The 21,348-nt window shown below is 33.9% G+C and overlaps 1 protein-coding gene across 1 annotated transcript in view; it reads left to right on the top strand.

Annotated features, from left to right (window-relative positions):
- Nucleotides 1-21,348, top strand: part of LOC135225679 (dual specificity tyrosine-phosphorylation-regulated kinase mbk-2-like) — a 306,246-nt gene that overhangs the window by 246,184 nt on the left and 38,714 nt on the right. The window contains 3 exon segments of the mRNA XM_064265021.1: nucleotides 3,041-3,165; nucleotides 8,164-8,316; nucleotides 10,589-10,727. Coding sequence (XP_064121091.1) covers nucleotides 3,041-3,165; nucleotides 8,164-8,316; nucleotides 10,589-10,727 — 417 coding nt within the window.

Raw genomic sequence — 21,348 nt, 5'->3', positions numbered from 1 at the left:
CTAATTTTTTACATTTATATAACAAATACGTCTGTTATAAGTAAGATAATCCCTTAAAGATTTGAATTATGAGGAAATGGATTTTACCTTTATAGAAAATCAGAAGAATTTTTTTAAATCAATATTATAAGAGGATCGTCAAGAAAAGGAAATTTCCCATATCTTTGAGGGAGAAAATGATATTGAAATAACCACCGAAGAAGGTGTCTTCGTCGCGGACAGGACTACTTTGTGCCCCAAAGATCAGTGTTAATTAGGCGGCGATGGGCGACCTCTAGAGGCTATCTACCTCCTCGAGACATAAAATGTAATTAACGATCAAATAGCTCAAACGTATTTTTTTATAGAAAAGATTATTTTAAATCAGTCGCGAAGATGATTTAGTAGATTTACTGACTGTCAGCATTCATGTGTAATTTTATATATTCGGTTACCAGGCCTTTGATTGACTGGTATTTAGACATTATTGAGCTCATGACGTTTATTGCAAATTCACTATTTCCTTGATTACTTTGATCTGGTTGGCTTTACCGGCTTCTGTGTTTGTAAATTCCTTGGAGCTCTGTCCTATTCAGAATTTCGGTTGGACCTAAAATAAGAGATAAGGTTGCTACTGTCGCTTTCATCGAGCTAAGCTTGATCTAACGGTCTTTATGTATTTAACTTTCCAAATGAATAAATGTAAATAGGAAAATTAAATGCTAGGTGGCGAGTCTTCAGTGTTTCTAAACACGCGCACACACACACACACACACACATAATTCAACACACACACCACAATGGTACACACACACAGCACACACACATATATAATATATATATATATATATATATATATATATATATTTATATATATATAGTATGTTTGTATGTGTGTATTATATATATATATATATATTATATATATATATATATATATATATATATATATATATGCGTGTGTGTGTGTGTGTGTGTGTGCGCGCGTGTGTGTGTGTGTTTTTATTTCACATATTTTTAAATACATATATATATTACGCAAAATATGGATAATTGCCAAATGTGTACATTTTGCAACTAATTTTGCCTATTGTGTACAATTTGCAGCGCTTGGTGCCTGCAAATTGCACACAATAGGCAAAATTAATTGCAAAATGAACACATTTGGCAATTATCCACATTTTGCGTAACATATATACTACATCCATATGCGTACTCATCACTCTCTCTCTATGTACGCGCCGCAAGTCTATTCCGCCAATCTTAATTACCAACATGAGCTTCGTAGCGAAGACAATCTTCGCTCCCTAATATTTCAAAAGAGAAACCCGCTCCTCTTTGAAGTTAATGAAGGAGACGACCTTGTTTTGCGAGAAGATTGGATTTGGGAGGGTATCGAGCGATTTGGAGGATGGGTGAATGTGGGTGGTGGGTGGTTGGAGAGTTGGGTGGTCCGCGAATGGCTGAGTGGGTGGGTGAATGGGTTGCTATAGCTGGTTGTGGGACGTCTTAGAAATGGATGTATGGGTGAGTGGACTCTGTAGCCGTGGTTTCTGTATGTGAAGAATGGGAAAAAAAATTATGCTACAGATGCATTTTACATTAACCGATTGTGTGGATGGATGAGAGAAGTGGTTGGTGACTGGTGGAAAGCTATTGTGGATGTAATTTTGATTAAATGATTGTGTCGATGGATGAAAGGGATTGTTGATGGATGGGGGAAAAGATGTAATGGATGTAATTTGGATAGATGAAAGAGGTGATTGGTAGAAGTTATAGAAGTAATTTGCATTAACTTATTGAAAGAGGTGGTTGGTGGATGGTAGGAAAGTTATTATGGATGTAATTTACATTTGTGATTATGTGGATGGATGAGGGAAGGGTGGTACGCGGATGGTGAAAAAGATGTCATGGATGTAATTTACGTAACTGATTGCGTGGTTGGATGAAAGAGGTGTATGGTGAAAAAGATGTTATGGGTATAATTTACGTTAATTGACTGTGAGGATGGATGGAAGAGGTTGTTGGTGGATGGTTCTGCTAGAGGCTGTTTTGGATGTATGGATGATTTTATTCATTAACAATGGTCTCTCCATGAAATAATATGAAGAAAATGATTTTTCCGTGGACGGGTTTCAGCTTGATTTGTTTTGAAGGATGACTGAATATAAGACGAAAGTTTTAAATCAACTGGTTGGATGAATTGCATCGGCAATCTCAGATTACAGGATGTAATAAGTAGAAATAACAATTTTCAATTTGAGTAAAGTGGATACCTGTGAAAAGAGCCGAGAACTCCATCTCAGGTTAAGCTCGAGTTGATGCCAATCTAGATCGCTTATGAAAGCAAGATCGCGTCATCTTTGTTGGCTATGCAAATAGACTGCAGCTCGTGATTGAATCCGTAGTTATGACTGAACTGAGCTCTTGTGTGCAGACGAAGGGTAATTGTTAGCTTATGTCATGGATGGTTTTGATGATAGATGTGATACTGTTGATGTTTAATCGTAGGAGCACTAAAATGAGCAAAGGTGAATTCTTCGAATGGTTATAGTGTAATGTTTTATTTAAATGTAACTTATAACTTACGACAAAAAGTTATGCTGTATTCATGGTCTGCATATAGTTTCATTTTTCATAATGCAGTGTTTAGATATTATGATAAAGGTATAGATTTTGAGAGATACGGTACCGGTTATGATAAGTGAGCTAATCAGTGAAATTCAAGTGAGAATATACAGTGTTTTTCCATGGTTGCACAGATGCCAAAGAATTCCTTACTACTATATGACGGAATAATATTAATTAATTAATTAATTTATTTATTTATTTTTGGTGTGTGGCTGTTATATGGACTCCTCTCTTAAGATTAATATAGATACCTCGATGAAGAAAAATCCTATTTATATTATTTATAATCATTTATCTTCTTTTTTTTTATAAATTTCAAAATTCTTGTCATGCACTGATGTTAACATTAGCAAAGTGACCGAAATATTTGTCTTCGCAAAACTGTAAGTAATAGGTGGTATATCCTGTAATTAATATCTCCTTTTTCCAGGTGATGCATGACCACATCAGCTACCGGTATGAAATCCTTGAGGTCATCGGTAAAGGATCCTTCGGTCAGGTCATCAGAGCCATTGATCATAAATCTGGAGATCACGTTGCCATCAAGATAATCAGGTCAGTAACTGCTGAATTTAAGTATACAAGTAAGGTCAGTAAGGAGAAAATAATTCTCTCATTTGTGAATTTCGGTTTAAGGAATATTTTTTGGTCTCTCTCTCTCTCTCTCTCTCTCTCTCTCGCCGTCTCCCCTCTCTCTCTCTCTCTCTCTCTCTCTCCACAGGTGATAAATGTGTGGAGCTTAATTTCTGAACCAATATGAATCTAAGAAAACAATGCTTTTTTTCAGTGCAGCCAAAGGCTTCTGCAGTATAACAGATAATGGGTTAGTACAAAATGATCTTAAATATTCAAATAAGGGACACACTTAATTTCTTGATAATACGACAATCCAAACAGTTGCGGAGAATTTAAAATATCGTGATGAACTGTTATGTAATAAAAATCCACAATTGTATAAGTGTTTAACGTAAACGCTGAAAAGGAACACTGTTCAGGTGTTCGAAAGTCTTTGTTTTTTTACTTTTGCTTTTTAATACAATTTACTTATACAATTTGTATATGTAATTGCGGATTTTTAATACTTGACAGTTTATTACGATATTGTGACTTTCTTAGCGTTGTTGGATTATCAGTAGATTAAGAGTGTCCATTCTAGGATATTTAAGGAGAAATTGCTACCCTACGGAAGCCTTTGGTTGCACTAAATAGGCATCGTTTTCTTAAATTCTTACTGATTCAAAATTTAAGCTCCACAGGTTTATTAAAGGGGATTTCACACAATCACCAGAATGCGAGACGTATCTTTTCTGAATAACATAGACTTCTCAGTGTAAATGTCAATAGTAAAAAGCTAAATGGTGCTGCATTATATACTCGTGTAATCCCGCTGTATTTAATAATGAATACTTGACACGACAGAAAAAATGTTAAATAAATCCATTAGCCAGAAAGATGTCTGGTAACTAGGAGGTATCTAATTTCAGGTGCTGTACTCACATACACATATACATCACACATTCATTAGGGTACGTCATAGAAGAATATCCAATAGTCTCCTAAATAAATCTTACATGCAAGGGCCGCAATTGCCCATTGCTAACAATTAGATGGTAATTTACTGAGCGGGAAACCATCATTGCGACCCATTCCTCTTTTTTCTCCTTTTTATGCAATCTTGCAATTTGCACTTTAACGAGAAGTTATATTAAAGGCAATTGGCTACGGTATGAGATATTTGGAGAGAGAGAGAGAGAGAGAGAGAGAGAGAGAGAGAGAGAGAGAAGGTGTATCAGATTTCATGAAAAGGAAAAGATTTCCGGAGAGAGAGAGAGAGAGAGAGAGAGAGAGAGAGAGAGAGAGAGAGAGAGAGAGAAGGAAAAGCTTCCCTGCCAAGCAATAAGGGTTTTCGAAGGTAGATAGATAGACAGATGGATAGATAAAGAGTCCACGAAAAGAAAAGGAAGCCTTTCAAGACAGCAGGTTCTAGGTCCTTTGAAAGCGACTGAAAAGCGAATCAGATGGAGTGAGGCGATAGAATGGCCTTTGTCTACGAGGCAACCTGCTCGCCGCAATGAGACAGGGTGTCATAACCTGTTAAGAAAGACGACAGTTCCATGCATTTCCAAAGCAGAAACCACCCTTGTATGCCATTAGAGTAGAGGGAGTTCGTGTCGTGTGTTGCTTCCAGGGAAAGGATTCCTCTCTCTCTCTCTCTCTCTCTCTCTCTCTCTCTCCTCTCTCTCTCTCTCTCTCTCTCTCCACCTTTATTTTTCAGTAGTTACTTCTCTTTATTTCCTCCCACTTATATTTTTTTCATACTCATTATATCTACCTCACTCTGTCATTCTGTCTCTGGTATTTCTTATTTTTCAGTCATTAATACCATCTTTTTTTTCCCCACTTAAAATATATTTGTCACTCATTAAATACCTCCCTCTCTCTCTCTCTCTCTCTCTCTCTCTCTCTCTCTCTCTCTCTCTCTCTCTCTCCATTTCCGGGCTCCTCCGGTTTTCTTCCTATGAGGTGGCTATTATTGGGAAGACGCCACTTAAAAAAAAAGGCCTGAACTCCAAGTAGAATTTTTGCCTTCTATTATTAGCGGTATTGCAGGCATTATTACTCATTCCCTTTAGTGTATGTTCATTTCCTCCTTGAGAACTGCCTCGAAAATCATATTTGAACTATTCATATCGTAATACCAAATCAATCAGTCATTTGAAACTATCTTCATGTGTATCTGAGATATGGAAATATAAGGAGTGAATAGGCAGGTTAATTTGCACTGAAAAATTGCTTTGATGAAGTGATAACTCTGTTTAACTTCTTGGGAAATAGTCACTAATTAATTATGTAATGTATTAATAACGTTATGTGATATAGGAAAAATGTATGAAATAGGAAAAATGTATGAACTTCAGTCAGTGCTCATCAGAAACCTCAGGTGAAGGAAATGAAGGTATAAGATAATATTAAGACTGAATAAAAATTATACAGTGAAATCAAAACATAAACTTTAAGAGTTTCATGTTGAACAAAAGAAGAAAATAGAGGGAAGAAACTTATAAGATAAAAGTATAAAGGTCTCATAGGAAGAAAATGTTAATCAAAAGATACACACACACACACACACACACACACACACACACACACACACACACACACACATATATAATATATTATTAATTATCTATATAATTATTAATTATATATTATTCTATAATATGTATGTTATGTATTATATAACGTTAAATCTTACATAATGCTAAATATAATATATATTATATATATATAATATATTATAAGATATGTTATGTATATAATTATATACCCGTGTAATACAATAAAAAATGGCTATAATATTATATATATAATATATTTATATATATATATATATTATATATATATCATATAATAATATATATAATATAATAAATAAATATATAATATATATATATATATATTATAGTATAAAAATATATATTAGTATCTATTATATTATATATATATATCAGGTTAAGGAGAAATGAATAAAGAAGTGAAGCGTGTAATTAATGGAAAGGGGCAAGTCAAAACCCCTAAAGTGCAACCGATCGTTACATAACCAGAGAGAAAAGTATCATGTTGCAAAATGAATGGACTTCACTCCGAAACCTGGGAAATGTTGGATGGCAGGCATAAATACATTAAATGCGATATATTTCAATGAAAATTGGTAATACGTGTGTAGGTTTTAATAAAAGTGAAGTGGCTTTATATATATATATATATATATATATATATATTATATATATATATTGATAATATATATATGGATATATATATATATATGATATATATACATTATTATTTATTATTATATATATATATATATATATATCATATTTTAATAAATATATATATATATATATATATATCTATATAGTATATATATATAGATATATACACACACATCATACATACTACATACATACATACATACATAGAATAAATAGAGAGATTCCATTTATTTCCGTATTCCGAATAGGAGCCTTTCAAAGCGTTCTCCCATCCAATCTGCTTTGTATAGAGCAGCATTCCGTAAGCTTGCACACATGAACGGAGAGGAAATTACTGAATAGATCAGATAAGAAATAGGGCTATATATATATATATATATATATATATATATATTTATATATATATATATATATATATATATATATATATATATATATATATATATATATATATATTTTAGAAGGAACTTGTGGTTAAACCTCATAATATTTAAATTTTTTTCGTTTTAAATTCATCAATATTTAGTTCAAAATTATACATCTAGTTATCAAGATAAGCGGCGATCTTTCTCTACTCATAGTAATATTCGTCTTTACGGTTTCAGAAACGCGAAATGTCAGGGCGAATAAAGCTAAAAGCTCTCTCTCTCTCTCTCATCTAAAACTCGTCTCTCTCTCTCTGTCTCTCTCTCTCTGCTCTGTCTCTCGTCTCTCTCTCTCTCTCTCTCTCACTCTCTCTCTCTCTCACTTCTCTCTCTCTCTTCTTCTCCTCCTTCTCTCTCTCGTCGCAAGACACTCCGAAAATCAATATCTGACCTGAAGAGAAGTGTTAATGGTTTGGCTCAAGTTACAAAGACAACGGGGTATTAGTTTGTGTTCGTTACAGTTCATGCATCAGATTTTAAGTGTCCTCACAGATTACCCATAATAATTTGATCATGTTCAGTATTATAGTCCAAGCCCTGCTTGGATTCTGATCATAATAAAATGATGATCCTCTAATTAACTGTAACTTTTGCACTTTGGTCTATAAAGTACGATTTTGATTCAAATATGTTAAAACCCTTTAAAATATAGTCATTGTAACAGCTCTACTTAACTGGTCCTTTTTATACCCCTATATTTAATGTGTTTTTTATGGTACAATTATTCTTTGATTTCAACCACAATTTAATTACATTTATTATTTTAATTAGTTTTTCATAAAATGTACATAATTCTTTCAATTGATAACATCGATCCCGGCTATTCTTCCCCAATTTATGACATTAACCCTTAAGACTTAACTTCGATTGATTATATTGGTACAATTCAATGATTCTCTTATTCCTCAAAGTATTATTTATTATATTTTTCTTTATACTTTAACCTCTTATTTTATTTTACTGAATCAGTTGAACATATTCACTCTTCCAGCTCGCTTTAATTGATTTTACTCGATCCACAGTTCAAAATCTACTTGATTTTTTTTTTTTTTTTTTTTACTTTTGTACCTTCTTTTTACCTCCTGATTCATTAGTTCTTTTGCCGTAGCTCAACCAGTGATTGATTAGAGTCTTGCAGCTCAATACTTAATTATTTACTTACCAATATTCAAACCAGACTTTGAAAGCTAACAGATTGATAATCACTCTGTCTTGTTGTTCAGCTATTAATTAACTACTCACATTTCCACAATGCAACCCATATTTACTAGTCACTCACACAGTTTAACCTTAATTATTTATCCATCTGCACAATAGACAAGTTAATAGCTCGACCCTTCTTCTACCCGCAGAAATAAGAAGAGATTCCACCACCAAGCTCTGGTAGAAGTGAAAATCCTAGACCATCTGAGACGTCGAGATGGTGACCACCATCACAACATCATCCACATGCTGGACTATTTCTATTTCCGAAACCATTTGTGTATTACTTTCGAGCTTATGGGGTAAGATTTTCCTCTTCCTTGTTTTGCCTTTGTATTTTCTTGTTCATGTTTGTTGGGTATTTAGGTTATTTTGAGGAACATTTTAATGAAGCTACTGCAGCACACACACCACACACACACATTATATATATATATATATATATATATATATATATATATATATATATATATATATATACATACTTATGTGTACATAGTTTTTATTTTGTAGAAGTTTTCATATGTCGCAGCATATAAATCTATACTAAAGTATGTTAGCATATATATTTGCTATTCAGTAAAGCAATTGATTAAGAATGTTTTGTGACCTCAGTATAGTTTTATGAAATGGTTATCGTTATTTAATTTTTCCACCGTGGAAGTTCTTCACTGAATCAGTGATTAAAGACAGAATGCTGCTGTAACTTTCCTTGTTTTATATCCTGGACTGACCACATGTTAATAAAAGATGCTTATTGGTAAACAAAATGTAACGTAATCTGTTTGTGCTGTCCATTGGTAATGCCAAAGATAAACTATCCTTTCTCACGCTTGAATATGAAATATCTGTAAAGCTGAAAGGTAATCAAGTTTCAATAGTATATAACCCCTGTCAATGTGAAGTCTCTCCACTTGGGTTTGCAGATGAAAGTTGATGATCTGGCCAATTAGAGAATGAAAAATATACTCCGTCATTTATATGCAAAACTGAACGATGATTTGATATCTCTCGTCCGATAAAAAAAAAATAAAAAAAAAAGAAAACAAACGACTGTATAACGTTAATTGACAGAAGGAAACGAGCGATGAAATACGGGATTTTGTCCGGGAAATCGAGCGACGATAATCGAGGTCCATCCGCAAAAAACGAGCAACGTGAAGGGCGTTCGTCCTAAAATACCGCTGTGTGATATAACGACGAATTTGTTAAAATGAAAGTAAAAGAGAGTGATATTCCCATTGTGTGCCTTAATTGAAGAGGCAGTTGTAGTCAAGGATTCATTATCCTGGAATACTATAATTATTCGATGGCTTTGGTGAGGAGATGAATGCAATCATATGGGAAAACAATTTCGACAAATTATCGACAGAATAGAGAGCAAAGAATGATTAATTGCTGGTGATTATTTCTCTTTGATTATTATCTTCCCTGTTAATTATTTGGATTCTGTCATTTTTATTTTCTTTTTGGAGTTTTTTCCTGCTGTAAATGATCGGGGAAATGAAGGGGAAAGAATCATTATGATTTGCTTTGATTATTCTCTAACTGTTTGTCTTATGATAATCATTTTGGCGAATCTCTGATCAATTTAATCAAATGTGATTTTGTTTCTCGTTAATTATTCTTTCTCCAAATCATTCTTCAGTGCTCTTGATAACCGATATCATTATTGTAATAGCATTAGAATAAAAAAAAATATTCATTTTAGCTGTCATGTATAAAAAAATGAAATCTGTATAGCTTTGATTTGTCTTGGAATTCTTTACTGCTGTTATCATCGGTAGCCCATGATTTAGAATTACAAATAAAAATAAAAAATTGTGAAAAACATAAACACACTCCCCTCATACGCATGCTTATTCAAACACATACACACATACACTCACACACACACACACACACACACACACACACACACACACACACACACACATATATATATATATATATATATATATATATATATATATATATATATATATAATATATATATTAATGTATTTATCATCACATCACCGTGATTCCTGTGCAAGCATTGAGCTATAAATATCCTTTGATATCCAATTTGCTCAACCTCGGAAATAATATATTTTCATATATGTTAACCGAAGGGGAATGTTTTAGATGATCGTAAGGTTGTCGTCTCGTGGGCTCGAACCACGGGAGAACAAGAACTCAAGACTGCAGTAACGCGCCTTAAACTACACGGCCTTGATCGAACCCACGAGACGACGAATGTATTGTCAATTGAAAAATCCCCTCTGGTTAACATAGATGAAAATATATTATTTCCGAGGTATAGCGATTACGATATTAAAGGACGGTTGTAGATTAATGCTTATATATATATAAAATATATAATATATATATCTATATATATATTTTTTATATATATATTATACCATATATATATATATAGATATATATATATATCGAACATATTGATTTAAATATAGCAACCAAGCTATTATATCTCGATTCTATGCATCCAGTTTTTCTCTTTACTCATTATCCCATCCTTACATCTTCCCTAATAACGCCTACAACATTCCTCTTACCTACCTTTTGCAGGCTGAACCTGTATGAGTTAATTAAGAAGAACAACTACCAAGGATTCAGCCTGAGCCTTATCAAGCGTTTTGCCTTCTCTCTGGTACAATGTCTCAAGTTGCTGAGCAGGGAGAACATCATTCATTGTGATCTCAAACCCGTAAGTACTCGTTTTATTGTCATTGTTTTTGTTTCATATTTTGAAGCATCTCATGACCAGGAAACCTTTTCTCTAAAGATTTAGTTTGGATAGGATTGATGGGTGCAGATTTTTTCTGATTGCGTAGAAACGGGATGGTGCGTGATGATATTATTGAGGAGAAATGACAAGGATGGGGAGGGATTATTTCCGATTACTTTGTGGAAGACGATTGGCGTGTGAAGATTCTGTCTTAATGCCAGTATTACGTGAAAGAGGATTGGCAAGTGAGGATCCCCTCTGGCAAATAAGTGATTTAGGAGTGGTGAGCGGCTTAACTTCGTGGCTGATTTAGTACATCGGACTGGCATCAAAACTTTGCTTATTGTAACGGGAAATTCATAATTTGCTGGAATATTTTTTTTTACCAACTGTACTTACTATAGGCAACGTTAAAGTGTATTTGCTTTTGCTTTAATGGGGTTACAATATAAAACCTTGATTTAGTTTCATGGATTATGCTGTAACTGTAACCAGTGTTTCTGTTGTTTTGGGGTCATACGTTAAATATAGCTACTGCGGTTTGTGTCCCAGGTTGTATCTGGAAATTATAATGAAATATTGTTTTATAATAATACGATTGTACTCTGACTTAACAAGTTACAACAGCAGCATATTTTTCATTTTGTAAATTTTTATTCTTTTGGAACTGCTTGGTATACTTCTCGTATATCTGTCTATGCTTTTTTCGAACTAGTCTTTTTATATTTCATGAATACTTATGTATACCTCTATATACCTACCAGTTTCTATTTATTGGTGCAGTGTGTATGCTTTACGTATCTGTCTGTGTTTGCAAACGATCTGTCTATTTTTCACATCAATTTATCTATTTTTTTGTTCGAAATTGCTTGTACTTTTTACATGAACACCTATCAACCGTGTACCAGTCTGTTCCTTCTCGGCAATGGTCGGAATACTATTCATCTGTAACATCTGAGCATCTGTGAATATGTAAGCGTCTTTAGTTCTGTGATGAGGCACAAATGAGTTCGAAGGAAACCCATCATAATGGTGTTTACGACCAGTAACTTTTGGAATTAATGGGACCTTATTACATTGCAGGGCTGATTACAATTCGCTACGTCTCGACGAAGAGGGTCGTTATGTCAATATAATTAAAATAGAATTAGTTATGAGATGGAAAAGCATTTAATTTTTTGTTTCGATATAAGGAAAATTAATATAGGTGAAGAATCAGAAGAGACAACAGAAGGAGGGTTGAGAGAAAAATTCGCAGAACAGTTTTGGTGCCTATGCTGACTCCTTCACAGGCCATTTCAATTTTGTAGAGTAAATGGTATATAAAAATCTTCACAGAAATCTACTTTTTGCCAACACTGAAATCATATGAATGGATTGTTTCCATCCCCAAAAAATGCCTAACCGCGAATTCTTGTCAGGGAAAGAGAACTTTTCATTTCCTTGGGGTTGAGGTTATTTCCAAATTAATCTGAATTTGACGTCGATAGGTTATTTGTGTCCAAGTATTTTAAAGCATCAGTTTATATGTGCAAAGCTAACAAGAGTTAATAGTAATGTGTGAATAAGAATTCCATTAATTCCATAATCCAGATGCATCCAATGCTTTTTTAGTATATTTCCCTTTTTCTTATTTGATTACCTTTTTATATTGAATGATAAGATGTCAGTAGAATTAAACTTCTGTTTCTTTACCTGCTGTCTCTTAAGAAGGGCATCTATCAAACCGGCACACACCCCTAACAGTTATTAAGTTGGCTGGGTCGTCGTTTTTGGAAGGAAAAAAATGCTCTGGAAATGTACCCTGGAGTGACTTTTCGAGAACGCTGATTTTAGGACTCGCATCAATCAGTTAAAAGGGTTTTCATCTGAGGAAACTGTCCCCAAGGGGTCGTTATCCTTTGAATTATCCTCTTGATTGATTGCCGTGACGAAGGCTCGAATGACTACCAGGAAACATCTGCTGAAACATCAGTTTCTGTTTCCGTAATGGTCACCACATTTCAAAAGTCTAGTGGATTATTTATTTATTTACTTATTTAAAGATTTTTTAATGTTGTTTCTGTATAAATGTAACGGTACGATTCTGCAGAGACCTATAGGATTAATGGTCCAGTCTTCATCATTTTGATGATTGTGTAAAAGACAAACACACAAAAATGGAGTGACCTGACAATAACCAGCTAGCCCTGATTTTATTTACCCAAACAAACCATATTCGAAACCCACGTCTTATCATTCATCATACAAGCATTTTACAGTAATCCTGATTCATGCTGCGAAGACAGCTTTAATCATTAACAGTGGTTCTTTTCCTTCCTTGAAAGAGAGTAGAGGGAATTTTAAGGAATTGATCTAAATGAATATACCAACAGTCTTAGCAGCAGGTACTTTCTTTAGACCCGCAAATTTGAATTCAGTGAATGGCAGGAACAGTTTATGGACCACATAAGTGATAAACTCTCTCTCTCTCTCTCTCTCTCTCTCTCTCTCTCTCTCTCTCTCTCTCTCTCTCTCTCTCTCAGTAGGAGTGGAATGAAGTAAACGATTTTTCATATCAGTACGTCATCCATGAACCTCTCTCTCTCTTCAGTGGTAGGAGTGGAATGCAAGGAAAAATGTATTTTTCATATCATACATCATCATCAACTCTCTCTCTCTCTCTCCTCCTCTCTCTCTCTATATGTAATTAAATCATTCAGGTCGCTCTCATCTCTCTCTCTCTCTCTCAGTGATAGGAGTGGAATGCAAGGAAATGTATTTTTGCATATCAATACATCATCCATGAACCTCTCTCTCTCTCTCTCTCTCTCTCTCTCTCTCTCAGTGGTAGGAGTGGAATGCAAGGAAAATGTTTTTTTACATATCAGTACATCATCCATGAACCTCTCTCTCTCTCTCTCTCTCTCTCTCTCTCTCTCTCTCTCTCTCTCTCTCTCTTCCAGTGGAACAAAGGCAATTGCAGAGACAGCCTTTCCCTTTAAAGTCTGACCAGTGCAAAAGAAGAAACGACCGGAATATTATAGAGAGCGAGCGATACCAGGAAAGGGGTAATGCGTGCAGTATTCCCTTCTCTCATCAAGAAATCTCAAATCCTCTCGGTGATTGTAATCTCCCGGGGGCTCGAATATACCTCTTCATGGACGTCCGCGATGAGATACTTGTTTGTATTGCGATATGTTCCAAGTTGTGTGTTGCCTGTTTGGATGTGTGTGTGTGTGTGTGTGCTTGCGCGCTGTGTGTGTGTGTGTGTGTGGGGGGGGGGGGGGGGGGGGGGGGGGGCGCCGGTGTGTGAACTGAGAGTTTATTTAGGTTTGTGGTGGGCGTATTTGAATGTGTGGGATTATGCGGTGGTGCAGTTTTTTAGGGGTTATTTAGGGGAATAATGTCTTACATCCTTGAGTACATGTTTGTATGTTTGTAGTTTATGTATGCGTGTGTGTATATATGTATGTACATGTGTGTGTGCGTGCTTGAACGTTTAAACGCAAGTGTATCAAGATTGTTATCTTTAACTATTTGTAGGTCGCGTGGCTAGATCTGTGTTCGTGAGTGCGAAGAGCAATTACGAGAATGTTCACATTTTTCCATATTATATGATTGTCTTATATGAACTAATGCCTCTTCTAACTGTAAATTTAATCGTTTCTCAGTCATCGCTTGAAGGGATTTTCCTTATAGCTTTCAGAACTCGACGTCTTAGCGAATTTTCCTTAGAATAAATGTTTTTCTTTCTTTTTTTGCAATTCGGAGCGACTGAGGCAATTTTCCCCTGCCAGTGACCCTCTTAAATACGGACAAAGTGGTTAAAGTTCTTTTTGCGTTTGCCATACGATTATTTTGTAGAACTTGAATCTTTATATGAGGATTACATGAAATGTTTTATTTCATGATCTAGACAGTTTCATTTTATGATTAATAAAGGCAGAAAAATTTCATACTCAAGTTTTAAAATTATTTGAAACTTTCATCTTTACCATTATAAAGGACGAAGAGAATATTATCTCTGTGAATGAAAGCGACAGAAGTCTTCCCATTTCATGATCGGGATTAAAAAAAAAAAAAAAATATATGCCATCTTCATGATTGAAAAATAACGGAAAACTTTCATTTCTGTGATTGCCAATGGCTGTGTCAGTTTCATATGCTGGGGAAAAAATGCTTGGGAAACTTTCGTAACAGAAGGACATAATTGCCTTGGAAACTTTTGCTTTCTTAATTAGTATTGACCAGGTAACTTTCATCTTGGCAACTGAGATGCACCAGGAAATTTCACTTCCATGCTTAAGAATACCTGGAAGACTATACGGAAGACTCGTCGACGTGAACCAGTGCCTTAGGATTACCTTAAGTTCTTTTTCTGTAAATCACTGAGGTACTTTCATCTTGAGCTTTTCAACCTGTAGATTGAAAGAGCCAAGTCGTAAGGATTATATTCTTTTTCTTAGTTTTCTTTTTATATCAATGCTTTTAAATGGCTTTTGTCTTTATAATAGGGTATCTATTTCTTCTCCTTTGGGCTTTAGAACACTTTCAGCTTTATTATTGGGACATCTATCCAGTGCTTTTCTTATGGGTTTTAGAGAGCTTACATCGTTGAGACAGATATATTTGTTTAATCTTCCCCTCCCTATTAGATTGAGATGGCTTTCACCTCTAGCACCAGGGTATCATTTCCTCACTTATGTCCTTGTGGCAAGATTCCTTGTTGCACTTTGATTCATTCAACTTTACTTTTAGAAAGGTTCTTCTATATTGGTAGTTATGGGGCTTTCGGAAGTTTGTAACTGGCTCTTGGAAAATACCTTCGTCTGTTGTGACCTATGTGGAATAGCTTTATGTTCATTTCTCTTTCAGTTTTTAATCATGAATCCCATGGAAACCTATTTCTGTATGAGTAGCAATCGTGCTTCAATCTCCCACCCTCCTTTCAAACGACAGTGGCCCCTTTCGCCAGCATTCAAGCTTGGGAGAGTTCTTATACCTCACCCTTAACGGTGCCTATTTTTTTTTTTTTTTTTTGTTTTTTTTTTTTTTTTTTTTTTTTTTTTTTTTTTTTTTTTTTTTTGAGGGAAGATTTCCATCCGATTCAAAATATTTGATGCTCTTTCACTTCTTTGACTGAGATGCTTCGAAACACTCCTCACGTTCAAAGAATTTCAGCTCTGCAGCTTATGATGATTTAGTATACTGTATGTTCCAATCTAAGTTTCGGGATGCTATCTTCGAATAGTCGCTTTTCTGACTTATGAATTGATTTGCCGAACAGGGACTGGGATCCTTCAGCGGGGTCAAAAGATAGCACGGGTGTCGCTTATAATAAGTATTAAGTAACTGATAGTAATTTTGTCAATATTATTATCATCATGCTGATGCGGCGGATATTCACCATTCGATACTGCGTATTATTCTTAATTATTATTATTTTTATTATTATTAATTAATTATTATTATTTTATTATTATTATTATTATTGAATTATTATTGTACTTAGGAAGCAGACCCTCTCTCAAACATAATTTATTAAAAGTAATGGCTACTTCAGCAGCGTTACGTTTGTAGAGATTCTTCTCTCTATTTTTCGAATAGCGGCTTTTTCGGTGCTACTGAAACAGGCTAAGTAGAGTGTCTACGGAGGTCATTTTCAAATGCAGTGTCAAGTTTAGTGTACACTATACATATATTCATATTTCAATTTTTACAGATAAACCATATCATAGTCATCAAAGTCATTAACGGCCTCTCTGCGTCTCTTCTCTCTCTCTCTCTCTCTCTCTCTCTCTCTCTCTCTCTCTCTCTCTCTCTCTCATAATGAGGCTGTATTTCCTTGATGAATGTTTAGTTACGTATTCAAACATGCATACACACACACACACATATATATATATATATATATATATATATATATATATATATATATATATATATATATATAGAATATATATATATAATCAACACCTGTGTGTATATGGTTTGTATGTAAGCGTTAGTTTATAATGCTAGAATATTCTAGAGTATGTAGGGGAAATATATATTATATATTTATACTGGTTTTCAGAAAAGGAAATGACAACACTAGAAACTTCTTGTTGTTTAAGATTAAGCTGACCTTATGGCAGGATGAGCAAGAGCCCGTGCGGGCATAAGGTCATCTTAATCTAAAGTAACAACAAGTTTCTAATGTTGTCATTTCCTTTTCTGAAAACCAGTATAAATATATAGTATGTATTGCCCCTTCATATTCTAGTATTTTTCTGTTTATTGTACCTATTTTTCGGTTTACATCACAGAATTGGGAGCGGAATGATTTCAAGTTTTTTTTTATTTTTTATTTAAAAGGGTGTGCCATATCTGCCAACGGAATGGTTATTCAGTAATATTGCCAATACTGAGTAAAGATTTATATTTTATGGAAATGTGTATCGAACGTTATTGACAAACAAGAATTGAAGTTTATTTTATAAGCGTTTTTCAATTCGTTAATGAGAAATTCTGTCGTGGTTACTGTATCGGTTGATGCAGTTCTGTAAAAGGAATTTCGGCGTTTCTAACTTCCAAGCATTCGTATTTTTCTATGACTAATTCGCTTTCTGACTGTGAGGCAACTGTCCTGGGAACACTTTTGATTGGCCCAAGATGCTTTCATGATTGTCTCGTTATTCAGCGCTTACATCTCTTACGATGATCTAAGTCTTTCTCATTATTTCACTGTAGACATCGCTTGACTATAGTCTCTGAAGAATGGCCAATATGGAGAATGTGTTATACGGTCATTTTTTCTTTTAGCTAAACTTTTTACAAAGTTAGTGTTGATGGCAAATTTGAAGTCAGGTTAGGTCGTTTAATATTACGGCCAATATTGGCTTCCCGATGCAAACTTTGGCGACAAAGTGTTAAAACGCAGCAGAAGGATTTTAATCTCTTCTTAATTAGGCAGATTCATAAGGAGAGTTAAATTACTTTATGCAAAGTAGGCGGAATGAAAGAGAAGGAGGCATAACATAGATTAGGAAGCGATAGTTTTTTTTCCCTTAAAAATGGAAGGGAAGAAGTCTGGGTAACAAATTATATATATACATACATTATATTATATATATATATATATTATATATATATAGTATTTATATATATATATATATTGTATGCAGTCTCCAAAACAAAAAATACCTACACGCGAAAAGGTATTACAGGTGGGAGGCGGCATATTACTTATATCTCTTGCGGTGGCGGGGTTTGTTTGGGGCTTCACTGCCAGTCCTGGATTGAGAGGTCGATTGTTCGCGTCTGTCGATCGCCAATTCTATTATCGCTTAATAAATTCCCCCTCGGTTAAACATATATGAAAATATATTAATTCCGAGGTAGAGCGAATTAGATATTAAAGGACATTTGTAGTTCGATATATTTATATACATATATACATACATACATAGATACGTACAGTTGAAAACTTAGAAGAGTATCGTGAAAGAACCCCTCCTGGAAATATTCTTTTACTCGAATTAACGTTCCCGAGATACACTGAGAATCTTTTAAAGTTGTACATTCATAGGATTCCAGAATAAAATGATCAGCGAATTCTCTCTCTCTCTCTCTCTCGCTCTCTCTCTCCTCTCTCCTCTCCTCATCTCTCATCTCTCTCTCTCTCAGAGGAATAACAAGAACAGAAAATGAATGTTGCATTTATTAGGTAGGTAATATTTTTTTCTGAGCTGTGATGTGAACATTGGACGTGCATTTCTAATTCAAATAAAAGGTTTATATAGCAGAAAAATATAAGTTTGCTATCTAATTATTTATTTCTTCACGGAATTAATAAAAAGACATTGAAGCATTTGTGAGTTTTAATAGTTTGATCGTATTCTATAGCTGTAGTAAGGAGTGGTTTGCAGTTATGTATTTTATTTCTCCACGAAATTGTCTGGAAAAAAATTAACAGAAATTGTAAAATTTTTCTATATCTTTGAGTATTTTAAAATGAGGCGAACATAAATTCGAACCCTACGTACTCCATTATTAAAATCCTAATGTTGGAGATATTTTTTGAAGAATATTTTGAAGCAAGTCCAAAATCTCTTACCAATTCAGAATTAGCCAAGACCCACAACTTAAGCATTTTTTTTCAACTTTCAGTAAAAGTTAAAATTGTATCGTCAACGCCGTCTTCTTATTAGTCTTGAAAAGACTTTATGAAAGAATGGAAGACCTACCACCCCGGAAAAAAAAAGCTCTCACAATTTTTTAGTCGAATATGTTGTGAAACATATTGCAAAAAGTATGCAGATAATTATTTTTCATGGCTAGTAAGCAGTTTCTATTACGCTAACAAAATCATGCTACTGAGGCATGAAAAGTTTTTATTATTATTATTATTATTATTATTATTATTATTATTATTATTATTTTTATGATCAATCTTATTAAAATCAATACTGTAGTGACAGAAAATATCGTTTCTGCTATTATTATTATTATTATTATTATTATTATTATTATTATTATTATTATTATTATTATTATTATCATAACGCTTATTGTAAAAGGTTGAGTTCCATTATTTCGTTTTATTTCATATTTGCAACAAAGATATATTAATATTAACCTTAGTCCTTCAACAGCTAGTGTCATTTATTATTTTACCATCACTTATTGAGACCTTAATCCTCTGTGCATATTTGTTCTAAAACCACTGATATGTTGAACAATAAGTTGCTGTCATTGTCACTTGATGAATGTGATTGCTCAGACTCCTATAACCCTGCATTGATAAAATACTAGTCGGGAAACTGGTAGCATAACGACCAGACCACTGACTGGTATTCAATGCTGGTCACCCTCTCAAGAGCCGACCAAACCCAGCGGTATAGTGCATGCTCCGTAAAGAATTCGAACGTAGAGGGGCCCTGACCTTCAAAAATGTTGGAGTTTTGGTGGGAGGTCTGGATGGGGAAGGGACAGGGGGTGAGGGAAGAGGACGTGATTGATCGACAGTTCGCTGAAAGAATTTGCGTAGTTCCTGACAAGTTTGGAAGGCTCAGTTTATTTTCTTATCTATATATATTATATATATATATATATATATATATATATATATATATATATATATATATATATATATATACCTACTTATATATGCAGAAGAGGGAGATAACACCTATATAAAAATATAATTTAACTGGTTGTTGATTTATGCTTTACAATATCACGTTAATTCTGTTGTATTAACAATGTTATCTAAATGCCACAAGCTTTCGAAAACTCATAAATCTTGATAACAGAGCTGTAGACACCACTTTTCGTATCATTTTTCTGACGTTATGAGAAGTTAAAATACTTTTCATGTTTTTTTCATTGCAGTTGCTTTCATTTCTCTTCCTCTCAATTTTATTATTATCGTAATTATAATGATCATAATCATCATCATCATTTGTCGTCACTAACCTCTACGCATGATAAACAAGTTTCGTTACGACCCTGAAGAAATCTTTTTTTTTCTCTCTTTCTTTAAAAAAGAAAATGTTTGTACATGGTTTTAGCCACTCGTTTTAAAGGTACAGTTCCCGAACGCACAAAGGCCAGTGCCAAGAGGAGAGAAGAGAGAGAGAGAGAGAGAGAGAGAGAGAGAGAGAGAGAGAGAGAGAGAGAGAGGAGTGGAGGTTTAAAGGTATTGAATACGGCCTAAACCTGCTTTTAAGCCTTGCGCATTCTGTCCTCGTAACTCTAATCTACTAACGATGATGCTTTCGTTATTATTATTATTTTATTGTTATTATTATTATTATTTTATATATTAGATTATTATTATTATCTGTGATATCCTGTTATTTTATTTACTTGATAATTGATACGATTCCTTCATTCACAGCGGAAATATTTTATTTATACTGTTGATATTATTATTATTATTATTATTATTATTATTATTATTATTATTATTATTATTATTTTTATTATTATCATTGTTGTTGTTGTTGTTGCGACAAAGACTGCCTGCGCATATTATGAGGGGAAAATCATGTGTGGGAGAAATTTTACGTTGTTTAGAATAGCGCTACGTCTCGTTAAGGTAAGCTGAATGAAGATGGAACTTGAGAGGTTTAATAGTTATGCTTATGGATAACATAAAGAACACTATACACACACACACACATATATATATATAGATAGATAGATAGATAGATAGATAGATAGATATAAATATGTCTATATATCTATGCTGACTAAAAAATTTTAAAAGTGTTGAAGCTCTTAAGGGGAACTGATTACTTCGCATGTGTAGCGTAAAATTAATTGGAAGAGTAAGTAAGAGGAAGTGAGAAGGGTGAATATTCGGAGATTCGTATAAGTGGCTAAGAACGTTTTTGAAAATTGTTTGGCCATGTGGAGAGGAAGGGAGAAAGCAGGTTGTTGAAAAGAGTTTATTCCGAAGCGTTATGAAAAGGGGGCGGGGGGAAGAGATAAACCATAAAAGGATTAAGTAAATGGCGTGAAAGAGTTATTTATAGCACAAGAGAGCATTTAAGTGTTGGAAGGGTTGACGCTCTGTTAATGAGACTTCTTTGTAAGTGTTTGAATCTGTAAAGTCAGGCTGCTAAAGTTT

This window comes from Macrobrachium nipponense, chromosome 13 (assembly GCF_015104395.2).
Source record: "Macrobrachium nipponense isolate FS-2020 chromosome 13, ASM1510439v2, whole genome shotgun sequence".
NCBI classification, from domain to species: Eukaryota; Metazoa; Arthropoda; class Malacostraca; order Decapoda; family Palaemonidae; genus Macrobrachium; species Macrobrachium nipponense.
Note: the sequence above shows the minus strand (reverse complement) of the source record. Positions and strands in the feature narration are given on the sequence as shown.